Below are 16873 nucleotides of genomic sequence, written 5' to 3'. Positions count from 1 at the left end.
CCTTCCCCGGCCTGCCTTGTCCTTACCCTGCCCCCCCACCCAGTCATCTCAGGTCCTCCTGCTCACCTCTCTCTTCTTCCTCCCCAGCTTGGTCCCTTGTTCAAGAACACCAGTATCGGCCCACTGTACTCTGGTTGCAGACTGACCTTGCTCAGGTGAGACTTCCCTCCCTTAAAACATGAAGGCTTGCACTGTCACAGGCAAGTTCACCTGAAGGAAAAGACCTGAACATAACAACTAGAAGAATCGTAAATGACTGGGGCCTTCCAGGAATTCAGGTGGGCGGCATGCCCTCTGCCTGAGTGTATCAGAGAGGGCTTCCTGAAGGAGGTGGCTATCAAATAAAGGTCTTAAATTACTTGGAGAAGCAGAGCCATGGAACATTCATACTCATTGGCCAGAAGGGGCAGCCCTGACTCATTGGACAGACATGAAATGAGGTACCTCAGGCCATGCTCTATGACAGGTGCTAAGGGCACCAACGTCACAGGCCCTTCCTTCAAGGTACCCACAGTATAGGGAGGACAACAGCCATATGGACTTAAAACCATAATAGGAACGGGATTAGTACAATGATAAAGCACTATGTGCAGGTCATAGGAACCTGCAGGCTGGACTTTTAGCTCATTGTGAGGGAGCTGAGTGGAGACAGTCTAGAAAAGGTAATGCCTGAGCTGAATGAGCACTCGCCAGAGGAAACTTTGGCAAAGGTATTTCAAGGGGTGGCATCTCTCTCAGATCTGTGGTCAACCATGGAGTTGTAAGCAGAGCTTTGACGTGATGTCATTTATTTTAAGTAGTTCATTGGTAGATACAGGGATGAGAAAATTTGATGTGAGGATGGGACAAGAGGTGGGGAAACCAGTGAGATGTTGAGCTGGACCTGGATGTTGCTTGGATGCGGGGGTGGGGGGTACCAAGGACAGGGGAAGGTCCAGGATGTTTCCACATGTTTGGCTCCACATGTTTGGCTCATCCTAGATGAAAAGGTCCCAGAAAAGAATGCATATGAGGAACCAGATCAGACCGAGTTTAAAAAAAAAATCATCAAACCAAGGCTGGGGCCGGGGGCAGCAAGCTGAAGGTGAGAGATGAATGAAGCACATAAGTCTCCCACATCTCAGGGGGCCTCTCTTCCCATGTCCCGCCACCCTAGCACTGAGAAGGACGGAGCAGCAACTGGAGTGGATGCCATCTGCACCTACCGTCCTGACCCCACGGGCCCCAGGCTGAACAGAGAAGAATTGTACCAGGAGCTGAGTCAGTTGACCCACAGTGTCACGCGTCTGGGCACCTACACTCTGGACAGAGACAGTCTCTATGTCAATGGTGAGTGTCTGTGCTGCAGCTGGGGTCTCTAGTCCCATGCTTCCTTATACCGGCACACCATATACTGTGCTGGTTCTGCTCCCCGGGGATATTGGCGATGTCTGGAGATATTGATATTGGCATGTCATAATTGGAGTGGTACCAGGGACATCTAGTGGGTAGAGACCAGGGGTGCTGCAAAACATCCCAGAATACATAACACAGCCCTCCACCATGAAGAATTAACGAAGCCAAATTATCCATAATGCTGGGTTTGAGAAATTGCTGTGTACAAATGTATATATAGTTCTGATGCAAACCTAGCCTTTCTTTTTTTTTTAATATTTTATTTATTTATTTATTTGACAGACAGAGATCACAAGTAGGCAGAAAGAGAGGAAAGGAAGCAGGCTTTTTGCTGAGCAGAGAGCCCGATGCAGGGCTTGATCCCAGGACCCTGGGATCATGACCTGAGCTGAAGGCAGAGGCTTAAACCACTGAGCCACCCAGGTGCCCCAACAAACCTAGCCTTTCCTTGGGGACTCATTTTTTAATGCTTAACACACCCTGAGAAGCAGATTTCCTTTCTCTTTTCACCTCCTGGTTGACATCTTTCTTCCTCCTTATTTCCACTGCTTCCCAGAGGAGCCTAACTGGAGTGTGCAGACTCCAAGGAAAGAAGTGGGTGGTGCATGGGGAGATGGGGAGGAGAAGGGAGTGGAGGGAAATTGGAGGAGGAGATGAGCCATGAGAGACTATGGACTCTGAAAAACAATCGGAGGGTTTTGAAGGGGCGGGGAGGTGGGAAGTTGGGTGAGCCCAGTGGTGGGTATTATGGAGGACACATTTTGCATAGAGCACAGGGTGTGGTGCATAAACAATGAATTCTGATACACTGAAAAGAAATTTTAAAAATTAAAAATTAAAAAAAAAAAGAAGTGGGTGATGCAGAACTCTGTGGCTAAGGTTTCTGAATGGGCAGCTGGGGACCATGCCGGCCCTCACCCGCGTCATTCTCTCCATCTTGACAACCAATGTTCTGAGTTCCCACAGGCCAGTCAGAGCTATACACACTTCATGAGATAACGTCATCCTGAGCACGTACTCCATGAGTAATAACCACGTATGCGACATCATTGACCACAATGCTCCTAAGAGCAATGCTCACAGTGAGAACAGTAACTGTCATTGTGGCCAGTTCTTTTGTTTTTAAAAAAGATTCTATTTATTCATTTATTTGACACAGAGAGAGAGAGAGCACAAGCAGGAGAGCAGCAGGCAGAGTGAGAAGGAAAAGCAGGGATCCAGAAGTGGGGCTTGATTCCAGGACCCTGAGATCATGACCTGAGCCAAAGGCAGAGGTTTAACCCATTGAGCCACCCAGGTGCCCCAGTTGTGGCTAATTCTTACCAGAACATTCTTATGTGCCAGGAATTGTGATAAAATCTTCATTTGTATTATCTCCTATTAATCTTACCCAAAACCCTTTGAGTTTTTATAGCCATTTTTGCTGAAAGAGCCATCTTGCATTCAGACAGGAAGTCATTTGCCTGAGATAATTTAGCCATCATGCATGAGAGAGTCAAGATTCAAACAGCCCCAGTATTGAATCTATATTCCAAGTTCTTAGCCCCAAGGCAACACTGCAGACCATGCAGATAGAGAAAGCCTCCAATCTCAGAACAGTAAAGGACATGAATGACCTCTAGCCTAACAATCTAACCTAACGCTTGATTAGTTATTTCTCCTCTGTATCAACGTGGATATTTCCTTAAAGCAGTGGTTAACAGTGTGACAATTGGTGAGTGACAGATCTCTGTTTCACGTGACATTGGACATGCTTTGCAACCTCTCAAGGCTTTAATATCACATTTTCAGAATGGAACAAATACACATACCATGCAGAATTGTCCTGGTGGCCAAACGAGAGAGTTCAAGAATAACCCAAGTAAATCACAGGGTCCCTCTGGGTCCGGTCTTTCTCCCACCACTCACAAAGCATCCAAGGAGATGACCATGACTCAGAGAAACACTCGTGAAAATTTCTCTTTTCCCCAATACTTTTCAGACTCCACTTTTTATACCATCCATCTGACCTCCACTTCTCTTCTCATGTTCATTCTCCTAGTCCATTTCCAAAGTTCCTCTAATATTGCAAATCACACATACATTCCCCCTCCCCCATCTTGTTCCCCTCCACAGACCACCCTCTCAACCTGCCACAACTTCATCACTTCTACATCACACACATGAAAGAAAACCCAGAAACTAAGCTAGAAAGACAAAGTCATATTATCACAAAATTTTGTGAAGGGCGGGAAGCCGAGAGAGCAAGGATTAAGTTATTTTTGTGGATTGAGAGGACATGGATAAGACTTGGAACACACTTGTTTGTAAATTTGCCCCATTTCCTTGTTGTGTGTTGTTTAGTGTTATTTCTGGTGCGTAGTACATTCCCAATAAATAGGGACAGCTCTACTATTGTATTTTTCTTCTGGCAATAATAACAGTGATGATGTTCATCATTATTTGCAAAGGACAAAGCACATAAGGGCACGGAATAAAATGTAGCCATTATTGTTCATTTATAAATCTCAGCAAGTTTGTTAATGAATTTTGTCTCTAGGTCTACCTTCTACCCCCTCCTTAACTCTTACCCATTATAACAGCCCTTTATTCCTTTCTGCAGGTTATAACCATCGGTACTGGACCCCTACCACCAGCAGTGAGTATTCAAGACTGTGAAATTTCAGTGCCCAGTGGACCCTTATTCCCCAAAGCACATTCTTCTGGAAAGAAGCTGCCAGTTCTCCCTTCCTAAGTGTCCAGCCATAGACTCAGAGGAGCCCCACCCACCCAGGGTTTTGCTCTGAGTCCAAACAGAAGCCCAAATTCTGATGAACAGCTTCTGTACACATTCCTTCAGGATGAGACTTAATAATTTTTCCCATGTTCTTTTTTCTCAGCTCCAGTGACTTCCACATTCTCTCCCGAATCTTCCACAACTCTGTCCCCCATCCTCAGCTCTACAGGTAGGAGTCTGCTCTCTGGGACCTGAGAAACTTCAATTCTACATGGTCTGGTTGCCCTCAGCCACCTGGCCTCAGCCTGTTCTACTCACTGTCTCTCTCAATCTTTAAGCTTTGGCCACATCAGACACTTGTCTGTTCTTCTAGTGTTGTAATCTCTGTATGGACTTTTTACTAGCCCTTCCTGGGGATCATTCTCAGGATTGTGGTGAGGGTAAACTGAGATAAAGTGCCTGGTGCAAAGGCTAGCACACAATTGGTGTTCTTCAGATGAAATTTGTAAAGGGTATAGTCACTCAGACCTGTGGCCTTTTGATTCTTCATACCCTAACCCCAGGATGACCATATAGTTGTTTTTTTGTTTGTTTCATTGGTTTGGGGGAGACTTTTGACAAAGAAAGGGAAGGTTGAAATTAATATTTACATGAGAGCCATATTACTGTCCAGGGGACACCAGGAAATGTGATCCGCCCATCTATACTCCAGTCTCCAAAGATGGCTTAATGGAACTAAGGCAGGAATCACTCACACAGGGAACAGGCTTGACCACTCAGGCAGCCGCACATTCTCTCATGGCAAAATCAGAAGAGATGGAGAGGAGAAGGGAGTTGAGGGAAATTGGAGGGGGAGATGATCCATGAGAGACTGTGGACTCTGAGAAACAGTCTGAGGGTTTTGGAGGGGTGGGGGGTGGGAGGTGGGGTGAGCCTGGTGGTGGGTATTAAGGAGGGCATGTATTGCATGGAGCACTGGGTGTGGTGCATAAACGATGAATTCTGGAACACTGAAAATTTTTTTAAAAAATAAGTTTGTTTTTTTTTAATTTTTTATTTTATATAAACATATATTTTTATCCCCAGGGGTACAGGTCTGTGAATCACCAGGTTTACACACTTCACAGCACTCACCAAAGCACATACCCTCCCCAATGTCCATAATCCCACCCCCTTCTCCCAACCCCCCTCCCCCCAGCAACCCTCAGTTTGTTTTGTGAGATTAAGAGTCACTTATGGTTTGTCTCTCTCCCAATCCCATCTTGTTTCATTGATTCTTCTCCTACCCACTTAAGCCCCCATGTTGCATCACCACTTCCTCATATCAGGGAGATCATATGATAGTTGTCTTTCTCTGCTTGACTTATTTCGCTAAGCATGATACGCTCTAGTTCCATCCATGTTGTCGCAAATGGCAAGATTTCATTTCTTTTGATGGCTGCATAGTATTCCATTGTGTATATATACCACATCTTCTTGATCCATTCATCTGTTGATGGGCATCTAGGTTCTTTCCATAGTTTGGCTATTGTGGACATTGCTGCTATAAACATTCGGGTGCACGTGCCCCTTTGGATCACTACGTTTGTATCTTTAGGGTAAATACCCAATAGTGCAATTGCTGGGTCATAGGGCAGTTCTATTTTCAACATTTTGAGGAACCTCCATGCTGTTTTCCAGAGTGGCTGCACCAGCTTGCATTCCCACCAACAGTGTAGGAGGGTTCCCCTTTCTCCGCATCCTCGCCAGCATCTGTCATTTCCTGACTTGTTTATTTTAGCCATTCTGACTGGTGTGAGGTGATATCTCATTGTGGTTTTGATTTGTATTTCCCTGATGCCGAGTGATATGGAGCACTTTTTCATGTGTCTGTTGGCCATCTGGATGTCTTCTTTGCTGAAATGTCTGTTCATGTCCTCTGCCCATTTCTTGATTGGATTATTTGTTCTTTGGGTGTTGAGTTTGCTAAGTTCTTTATAGATTCTGGACACTAGTCCTTTATCTGATATGTCGTTTGCAAATATCTTCTCCCATTCTGTTGATTGTCTTTTGATTTTGTTAACTGTTTCCTTAAAAAATAAGTTTTTTTAAAAAAGAAGACTGTACAAGATCTCCACCCCCAGGGGTGGCATTGCTCCTTTCCTCCCCACCCCCAACCCAAAATGTCTACCAAAGGTTTGCCTTTAGAAACATCAGGTGGAAAAAAGCATCCATCCCGTAGAGAGGCCCCTCCCCATCTGTAAGTCTGGCTGGATGCAAGGCTGACACAGACGGGGTGATAACCCTGGATCTGCCACTTACAGCCATCCCATCCAGAGGTCATAGTGAACCCGCTCTCTCCCTTTCTGGCTGCAGGTGTGAGCCTGTCTCTGGTGCCCTTCACCCTCAACTTCACCATCACCAGCCTGCGCTACACAGAGGACATGGGATCCCCAGGATCTCAGCTATTCAGTTCCACAGAGAGGACCTTGAATCGTCTGGTGAAAGTCCCTCCAATGCCTACCCTCCAGTGCCCACTTTTGTTCTGCCCAGCCCCTCGGCCCATCTACTGACCTGCACATCTTTCATCCCCAGCTCAAACCCTTGTTCCAGAACAGCAGTATTGGGCCTCTCTATTACGGCTGCAGGTTGACGTTGCTCAGGTGAGAACTCCAGGGTCCACATGCAGGCAATGTGCAGAGGGTTGGGGGGCACCATGAGCTGAGCCACCATCCCAGGGATAGCTTGACCCGTCTGTGTCACATTGTGTTTCTAACCAGAAAATGCAGGATCTTCTCAGACTCTCCTTCCCAGGTGACAAGGTTGAACTTTTCAGAAAGATCATCCTTCTGGGACCCATCAAGAAAACAACTAGTCAGTCATGCTGGCTTTACCACAAGAGAGCCCTAGTTTTCAGTCAGGAGTGATTTCCCTCCCAGGGCGGCAATGTCTGGAGACATTATCTGTTGTCACACCTCAAGGGTGGGAGTTGCTACTGACATCTACTGAGTGGGGTCAGGGATGCTGCTTAAGATTCTACAAGGCGGAAGACAGTCTCCCAGGGCCAAAATTGATCTGACCCAAAATATGCACAATACCAAGATTGAGAAACCTTGCTCTAGGGGATGCATGATTCTCTCTCCTCCTTATGTCACATTTTAGCTAATGATTGACTTGCCCTGAATACCTAGCCAACCTTCCCTTGTACTGTCCCCTGGCCAAGTCCTGCTTTCTGACCTCTCAGAGGTAGACTTGGGATCACTGAGTAGTAATGAACATTGGTTATATAGTTTTAGCTAGAGTCTGACAAGCCTAGCTCCCCTACTTCCAGGCTGTGTGACCCCTCCAAGTTACTCAACATCTCTGTGCCTAGCCTCCTCACCTATCAATTGGAGTGTCTCAGTTTGCTTCCTTGCACAACAAATTTAGACGGTGATTCTACTGGATGGTGATTTGTTCTAGATTCTGCTGGGAGAGTCTCCTGCCTAAGCTGGCTCACCTGATCTCAGACAAGGCTCGTTCCTGCACCTGCTGTCAGCTGCTGGCTGGGCTACCTTGGTTCTCCCCCATGTTGTCTCATCCTCCAGCAGGCTATCTTGGGCTCATTCACATGCTCAGAGTTCCCAGAGCAGCAAGAAATGACAAGCTCTTTTGCACACATGCTTTCCAAGCCTCTGCTTGCATCAGTTTTGTGAATGTCCATTGGCCAGTGCCGGTCCTGTGGCCAAGTCCAGATTCAAGAGGTGGAGAAACAGACTCCACTTCTGATTCAAGAATCTGTGGCCAGTTCTGTGGGCATAATGAGGATCAAAATGGAAGGTGCTTAGCAAAAGAACTAACATATAGAGCACATGTAGTGAATTATTCATGACCTTTCCTAGACCAAAGTGCTGAGAATAACCCCCACATGTACACTCGGGTCACCTTAGCTCTTGGGTGAGATCTTCCAGTCACTGGCCTTTTGTCTGAGGATGGAATGCCCTCAGCTCCAAAGATGCCACTATCCTCCACCATGATGCTGTGCCTTCCCTTTCCACTGGCCATGAGATCTCTCTGGCTCTGGGATGCCGCTTAGGCTCATACCCATCTCCACCCTAGGCTGGCTGCTTGGACTCACTGTTTCTTTCAAAAGGCTCAGTCTCTCTCACTGCAAGGCCCATTCACACCAAAAGTTTGGACCTATTAATGCCTAATAAAAATAGCTGTCTTTTCTTGAGCACTCACTAGTGCTATGAGGTCTGTCCTGGTCATTTGATAGATGAAAAAAAATGAGACCCAGAGAGGATGAGAGACTTAGTCAGAGTCACCCAGCAACTGAACAGCAGAGCTGGGACTTAAGCAACTTGACATTGCTTTTTTTTTTTTTTTTTCCACCTTGTCTGAGTCTCTTCCTTCATGCACCTATTGTTAGTGGATATGTTGCCTTTTTATGATTTTCATCTCAGATCTCAGCACAAACATCAGCATTTGGAGATGCTGCGTCCTCTGTGCTCTGTCTGGGACCTTGGTTGTCCTCTTCATTTCCAATCCCCCTCCAGTACCAAGGCCATTCCAGGTTGCCCACCGGTCCTCCAGCTTTCACTGTCCCCTCCCTCAGGGAGGCTTTTCAGGGCCCTTGTCTGGAATCCCCACCTTCTCTTTCCCGTGTCATTCCCCGCCCAGGCCTGAGAAAAAGGGAGCAGCGACCGGAGTTGATGCTGTTTGTACTTACCATCCTGACCCTGCGGGCCCTAAGCTAGACAGAGAGAAGCTGTACTGGGAGCTGAGCCAGCAGACCCATGGTGTCACCCAGCTGGGCTCCTTCACCCTGGACAAGAACAGCCTCTATGTCAATGGTGAGCAACCTTTTTGTAACCACGAGTTGAAGCAGAGAATCTGCCCCCAGGAAGGGATATGGACTCTCCACTTAGCCCTAGGGCCTGTCGTATGTATCCTTTTCCACCTGAGCAATGTCCCCTGATTAGTCAAGGACCCCCAGAGGCCCTCCAGTTTGCATACCCCCTCCTTCCCTTTGTATCCCTGCATTTCAGGGCTGTGATTTATATACTTGTCTGGGCCACAAAGTCTTTATCTAGACTGATGAAAGAGGATATCCCTTTGGCTGAAGTCAATGACAATTCAAGCATCTGGCCATCTTTCTTCCTGTCAATATCTCAAAATCCCTTCAGGACCCTGAAAAGCTCAGTTGGCAAGCCCATTTCTAGAAGCACTGGTATATTTATCTTCCCAAATAAATTGTAAGCTCATGAAGACAGGGGACTGGATCTTTGATTTCTCAGCCTTTTAGGAAGAAGATAAGAGTTACCCCTGAATCACAATTGTTGATCTGTGTAGATTTGAAGTCTTTGTTGGGGGTAGGGGCTGGTGGGATTTAGGCTACATCTTGGACCTCCCTCCCATGCCTGCATTCCAGTTCTGTCTCCTTTTCTCTTTTCAGGTTACAACCACTGGACCTCGGCCCCCACACCCAGTGGTGAGTACCCACAGCCCTAATGACCATATGATCTGAGCTGCTGGTGAACAACCAATGACCCCCTACTCCAGGGCCTGGGACAGAGAAGAAGCCAGGAGACCTGGCAGTCTTACCCAGTTCCTCCTACATTCAGTGGCTATAGATGGATAAGTAGGACACCCCGCTCAGAATCGCCATTCTTACTCCAGACTGTTTATCCTTAGCTGCCGTGACCCCCGTGCTCTTTCCAAGGACCTCGGTGGTGCCAACCCACTTCTCCAGCTACACAGGTAGGCGACTTGTCTCTCCAGGTCCTTGTAGGGAAGCTCAAAGCTAGATCGGGAAGCTTTAGAGAAAAGCTGCAGTGAGGGAATCTGGAGCCGCCATGGGCTCCCCTGGTCTGAACTCCTCAAAAGCAGAGACTGTGTCCTCCTCATCTGTCCAGCTGTGCAGACCTACGACAATTGCCTGACCCTCTCAGTGTCTTTACTTGCCAAGTGGAATAATCATACTTTACAAGGTCACTGTGAAGGTTGAATGAAAACGTTTGGAAGCACACATCCCTGGAGCTAGCAGGGAATACAGTATGACAGATACTGTCATACTGGGCATATAACAGGACATGTGACCTGGGCCAGGCAGAGGGGGGAAGGTGCTCTGTCAGGTGAGGTCCCTTCCCTCACCGAGTTCCAGTGTATTGAGAGACTAGAACTGGATGTGCAGTTACAGTTAATGATAAAAGATAACCATGTTATTCAGCACCTAGACATGCCACACTGCATAGTATTCTTTTTAATTTTTTTATTTTAATTTTTCATTTCATTTTTGTGATAAATATAGATTCATTGGAAACTGCAAAATATAGTACTGAGTTCCCTGTAGGCTTCACCCAATTTCTCCTCAATGGTTAACATCTTACACAACTATAGTATCATATCAAAACCCGGAAATTAAATGTGAAAACCCACAGACTTCAGATTTCAAAGAAGTTACTGGTTTTACGTGGACACGAGTGGGCGTGCACTTGCGCATGCGCACGCGTGCGCGTGTGTGGATCTGCGGCATTACATAGGCAGATTTTTGTAAGCTTCACTGCAGTCAAGGTACAGGGCAGTTCTATCACTGCAAAGATCTTTTACCATCACACCCACCCAGCCTCACCCTGGCAACCACTAATGTGTTATTTTGGGAATGTTGTGTCAATGGCATCATATAGCCTGTGACCTTTGGGGACTGGTTTTTTTCACCCAGCACAGTTCCCTTAAAACATACTAACTCTTTTAACAAGCAGCCAGTTAACCTTTAGAATTTCTCTACAAAGTAAGCTATTCCCCCATTTTATAGTTGAGGAAATGAAGGTATGAAGAAATGAAGAGTGGTCCCCTCTTATTCATGGGGGATTTGTTCCCAGATCCCCAGTGGATGCCCGAAACCATGGAAAGTACGGGCCCCTATATGTACATGTGTTTTCCTATGCATACATGCCTATGATAAAGTTTAATTTATAAACTAGTCACAGGAAGGGATTAAAGCAATAACTAATAATGAAATAGAACAGTGGGTTAAGCCTCTGCCTTCGGCTCAGGTCATGATCTCAGGGTCCTGGGATCGAGTCCCGCATCGAGCTCCCTGCTCAGTGGGGAGTCTGCTTCCCTCTCTCTCTGTCTGCCTCTCTGCCTACTTGTGATCTCTGTCTGTCAAATAAATAAATAAAATCTTAAAAAAAATAGAACAATTATAAAAATATACTGTCATAAACGTTATGCGAATGTGGTCCCTCTCAAAATACCTAATTGTGCTGTACTCACCCTTCTTCTTGTGATGATGTGAGATGATGAAATGCCTAGGATATGAGAGGCAGTGAGATGCATGACGTAGTGTTAGGCTGCTACTGATCTCCTGATGATGCCTTATAAGGAGGACCATCTGCTTCCAGGCTGTGATTGACCCCAGATAATTGAAACCATGGAAAATGAAGCTGCAGTTGAAGGCAACTACCATACAGACAGGTTTAGTGTCCATAGTCATATCTCCTGGGGAGAGGACAGACGGAATTTGAAACCAAGTCCGACTCACTATAGTGTGGTGGTTGGTAATCATAGTAACCACAGCTCTATGCATGGTCTCTATGAAAGGTCAAGTCCTGAGAGTTATGGGGTGGGCAGGGTAGGGTAGGTTGAGCAGAAGACAGGAGACCTCCTTGAAGAATTGCTGTTTGACTCATATTAAAAAAAGAATGTTTCTTTTGTGTTGGATGGGACTGAACTGATTTTTTTTTCCTTTTCTTTTCCCCCTAATCCATGAGATGGCTCCAATCCTGTTACTTTTAACCTCTCAAGTAGAGGCTATCAAGAGCCAGTCTAGAGCCTCACCAGGGCGCAAGACCTCAACCCCCGCCACGTACCCTGGCCCACATCCAGACTCAAGAGCCCCATGACCTGCATTTTGACCTAATGGCTGAATTAAACAATTTTTATGCATAACATAGAATTTACCTTTTCAACCACTGTTAAGTGTACAAATTAGTGATATTCCCAATGTCATGCCACTCACCACTATCCATTCTCAGGAATTCTTCATTACCCCAAACAGAAACTCTGTTCCCATTGAACACTAACTCCTTATAACCCCTACCCCCAGGCCCTGGTTACCTCTAGTCTACTTTCTTTTTCCACGAATTTGCCTATTTTAAGTGCCCCCTGGAAGTGGAACCATGTGATATTTGTCCTCCTGTGTTTGTTTTATTTCACTTAGTATAATATTTTCACAGTTAATCCGTGATGTAGCAGGTGTCAGAGTTTCCCTCATGTTTATGGCTGACTATTATTCTACTGCATGTATATGCTGTCTTTTGTTTATCCATTCCTCTGCTGATGGGCTCAGGTTGTTTCCACCTTTTGGCTATTGTGAAGGATGCTGTTGTGAACATTTTTTATTCAAGGATCTGAGTCCCTGTTTTCAGTTCTTTTGGGTCTATACCTAGGAGCAAAATTGCTAGGTCATATGATAATCCCATATTTAATATTTTGAGGAACAACCAGACTGTCTTCCATAGCAGCTCTACCAGCCTTCCTACCAACAATGCATGAGGATTCCAATTTCTGCACATCTTTGCCAATATTTATTTTTGCCTGCCTGCCTTCCTTCATTCTTTCTCTTTCTGTAATAGCCTAATAGCTATCCCAATAGATGTGCATGTTTTGCATTTTATAGCATCTGGCTTTGCTCTTTATCTGGCATCTGTCTTTGGTCCTAAGGCAGCTGGCCTATGTGCCTTCTCTGAACTCCTGCTTCCCAATATCTGGGTCCTCCATCCCTGTCCGCAGAAGTTGTCTTAGAAGCCAGCCCCGGCCTGACTCAGGCATGGCCTCCTTTTCCCTTCCCCTGCTACAGCAGCGGTTCCTTTCCTGGTGCCGTTCACCCTCAACTTCACCATAACCAACCTGCACTACGAAGAGAGCATGCAGCATCCAGGCTCTCGGAAATTCAACTCCACGGAGAAGATCCTGCAGGGTCTAGTAAGAGCCCCGCCCACCTGTGCCAGCCCCACCCCACGTCACCCCACCCTGCCCGCCGGTGCCAGCCCCGCTCCTCACTTCTGCCCCCGCCCATGCCCATATCACTTCCGTCCCATTCACTTCACCAATACCCCAGCTCTCCGTGGTCTCCCTCAAGGGTTCCTTCTCACTACCTCTCTCCTTTCTCCTAGCTCAAACTCCTGTTCAGGAATAGCAGTCTGGGATTCCTCTATTCAGGCTGTAGATTGGCTTCCCTCAGGTGAGTCTCTCTCCCCAAGAACACAGCCCAGCAGGTGTATGGGATCTTCATCTATGGGCTCCCTGATTTCGTCCATACTTGGGACAACTACTGCCAATGGGTACCAGACACCATCATCAACAATAACAACCCCAGCCTCTAGCAATTCCTAGGATCCCAGGTACTGGGCTAGTATCTTCCATTTCACCCCGCCAGCCCTCAGGACAGCCTCGTGGAGCACGAACCAAAGGTGCGACAGGCTCAGAGGGATTGAACCTGCATTGCAGGTTCTAGAGCCCAAGTCCTAGCTCCTAAGCAGTGCTGCCTCCTCTGCCTCATTATGACCTGGCAGCGTGTGGAAATCACGTATCTGGCAACCTCTAAGAGGGAAGAATCAAAGAGGGAAGGAAAGCAAGCACACTGTTGCAGAGGGAACGTGGGCTCCTAGATAGCTCAGACTCATGGGAGGTCTGACCTGCCCTGGAATGGCTCAGGCTTGTGGAGGACGCCATCCCTTGGGTGCAGCTGGGGGTGGGGGAGGCAGGTGGTTGACACCGCTCCATACCTGGCATTCTCACCTCTCACATCTCTCTAGAATCTCTAGGTCTGGCTCTCCTCACACTCCCATTTGATCACAGGCATCTACCTCCGGCTCTCCTTCCTTCCTGGGGGAAGAGCGGGCTGAAGAGCCTAGTGGCCAAGAGCCTTGGGGAAGCCAGAGTGGAGCTCAAATTCCAGCTCTGCCATTTGCTGAGATCCTGGGCAGGTGCCTGAACCTTGCTGTGCCCCATGACTCTGTGTGTTATATATATGATATATTAGGCCCATACATAACATATGCACATGAACATATGTGTGTATATAGAGAGAAAGATTTGACCCTTGGGTTGCGTGGGTTTGAACAGCATGGGTCCACGTATACATGGATTTTGTTTTGATAAATATAGTGCAGTGCTATGAATGTATTTTCTCTCATGATTCTCTTAACATTTTTTGTCTAGCTTATTTTATTGTAAGAAAGCAGTATATAATACTTATACCATAAAAAATATGTTAATTGTGTTATCAGTAAGGCTTCTGGTCAACAGCATTCTATTAGTAGTTAAGTTTTGAGGAAGTCAAAAGTTATATGGAGATTTTCAACTGCGTTGGGTGTTGGTACTCCTCACCTCCATATTGTTCAAAAGTTAACTGTATACATACACACACATATACAGAGAGAAAGAGAGAAAGAATAGGTACAATTCTATAGTATATCTTATATCTATACCTTGTGTGTGTGTGTGTATATATATATATATAATATATACAACTATAATAGTATACATTATAGCTATATATAATATATATAACTATTATATATATGCCTATATATAATATATATTATGTATATAGGTATAATAAGTATAATATATAATTATACCTATACTTAATACATAGGTATATATTGTACATATGTTATATATAGACATAATATGTGTAATATGTTATATGTAGGTATAATATCTAATATATATGACATGTATAGGTATAATTCCTAATATATATTATATATTATATAATATACATATTACCTAAGTATAGATAATATGATATACAGGTATAATATATAATTATACCTATACTTTATATATAGGTTTATGTTATATATGTTATATTTGTTACATATAGGTATAATAGGTATATTATGTATAGGTATAATATCTTTTATATATGATATATAGAGATATGAACCCTAATATATATTATCTATTCTATATATTAGGAATAGGTACAAAAGGTATAACATATAATAATAAATAAAACAAAATAAATATGTAACAAATATATGTCATATACTTACATGTTAAATAGACCATTGTATTATGTAATGTCTAATTGCATTGTGTATGATATATAGTGTGATGGGTATAGTGACATCTGTGGGAGTTGAGCAATATAGCCCACAGGGATGCTCTGAGGGTTAGGTTCTGCGATCATGAGTACAAAGTTCTGGGCCAGCTGCGTGCTCAGAATTTAACAAGGGGTGGTTGTTATTATACGAGACATTCTATCCATGGCCCTGAAGTGTGGGAGCACCTTTCTGTCCATATCTCTTAGGAGTGTATGGCTAGGTGGGCATGTAGGTGGGTCAGTGTCCTGTGGCCAGAGCTTGTGCTGAGACATGGACAGGTCACACTTTCAGACAGACCCACCCAAAGGGCCTGTGTGTCTCTCCAGCCATTTAGTCTGTTGAGTCTTTAGAAATGCCCCAGCCCTGCATCCAGACTCAGTGACTTCAGCTTTTTGATCTCACTATTTGAAAACCCCAACTCTCTACAGGAAAATGTCACCAAACCATGCTGCAGTCCCTGTCCTGGGGCCACCAACACCCATTGCAGCACCTTGTTGTGCCCGTCAAGACCTGTGACGGAATTTGGCTGTTATGGCTGCAGGTGGCACCTTCCAGGATTGCTCACCTCATCAACATATCCTCTGTGTTCTGCCACACACCAGGGCTTTCAGAGGCTCCTCTCCCAGGCATGCAGGAGGCTAGCTGTTTATGGAGGGTGTCTCCCTCATGGTGGCAGCTTCTGTTAACTAGGGTTTCCCTAGTTTCTGCCTTAGGGGCTGGCAAGGAGAAAGGGGGAAGGACCAATAGAGAGAGAGTTAGACCAACTATGTGATGATTCTTACCCAGGCCTGAGAAGGATGGGGCAGCCACCAGAGTGGACGCCATGTGTATGCATCGCCCTGACCCTGAAGGCCTGGGACTCGACAGAGAGCAGCTGTACTGGGAGCTGAGCCAGCTGACCCATGGCATTGCCCTGCTGGGCCCCTACACCCTGGACAGGAACAGTCTCTATGTCAATGGTGAGCAACCGTGATGTGGTCAGAGTCGCTTCTCCCTCCTTGGGCAGCCTCTGTCCTTTGGCTTGAGAAGGCATTCCCTGTGGGGCCCTTCAGGGCTTGGCCCCGTGCACTCTGTGTGCTAATTCATGGTTTCCTCTTCATCTTGGACTGACTTCATCCTCAGAGCCTTCCTTCCCAACAGGTGCTGATGAAGAAGATAATAGCACCCCCTGCTAGAACCCCCTCCACTGCTCCAGGGTAGCCCTGCCTCTTGTTTGGTCCTCCACCTCTTCCTTAGCCCGTATCTACAACACCCTCTCCCTCTCCCTACAGGTTTCACCCATCAGAGCTCTGCACCCATCACCAACAGTGAGTATTCAACTATGACCCAGGGCCCCTCAACACACAGGGCAGGCAAAGCATTGATGCCTCCTTACCTGGTTATGTCACCTCCAGGAGGGACAGAGCTCCTGGGAGGCCATAAGTTATTTACTATCCTCTCTGCCCCAGTTCCAAAGGGAATCGCAGTTCAAGCCCCACATGAAAGCCTAATAAGTAGTCTCTCTTGTTGGCATTTCCACCATGTGATTGCCTTTCTCCTTTCACTGATGAGAGCTTTTCCTCAGCTCCAGGGACCTCCACAGGGCACCTGGGAACCTCTGGGACTCCATCTTTTTTTCTCAGCTCCAGCCCCATGGGTAAGTACCAGTCAATGGCACATCTGTTAGAAGAGACCTGAGGAG

The 16873-nt window shown here is 46.0% G+C and overlaps 1 protein-coding gene across 4 annotated transcripts in view; it reads left to right on the top strand.

The window, feature by feature from the left end:
• MUC16 (mucin 16, cell surface associated) overlaps positions 1-16873 on the top strand; it is an 86139-nt gene that overhangs the window by 24994 nt on the left and 44272 nt on the right. For all 4 annotated transcript variants that reach the window (XM_032309933.1, XM_032309924.1, XM_032309944.1 and 1 more), the window contains 14 exons: positions 88-155; positions 1157-1329; positions 3998-4033; positions 4275-4340; positions 6467-6591; positions 6686-6753; positions 8753-8925; positions 9528-9563; positions 9767-9832; positions 12936-13060; positions 13252-13319; positions 15979-16151; positions 16464-16499; positions 16757-16828. In XM_032309933.1, coding sequence (XP_032165824.1) covers positions 88-155; positions 1157-1329; positions 3998-4033; positions 4275-4340; positions 6467-6591; positions 6686-6753; positions 8753-8925; positions 9528-9563; positions 9767-9832; positions 12936-13060; positions 13252-13319; positions 15979-16151; positions 16464-16499; positions 16757-16828 — 1285 coding nt within the window. The remainder of the gene's footprint in view (positions 1-87; positions 156-1156; positions 1330-3997; positions 4034-4274; positions 4341-6466; positions 6592-6685; positions 6754-8752; positions 8926-9527; positions 9564-9766; positions 9833-12935; positions 13061-13251; positions 13320-15978; positions 16152-16463; positions 16500-16756; positions 16829-16873) is intronic.

This window comes from Mustela erminea, chromosome 1 (assembly GCF_009829155.1).
Source record: "Mustela erminea isolate mMusErm1 chromosome 1, mMusErm1.Pri, whole genome shotgun sequence".
In the NCBI taxonomy this organism is placed as follows: Eukaryota; Metazoa; Chordata; class Mammalia; order Carnivora; family Mustelidae; genus Mustela; species Mustela erminea.
The sequence above is the reverse complement of the archived record's forward strand: the minus strand, read 5'-3'. Positions and strand labels throughout refer to the sequence as shown.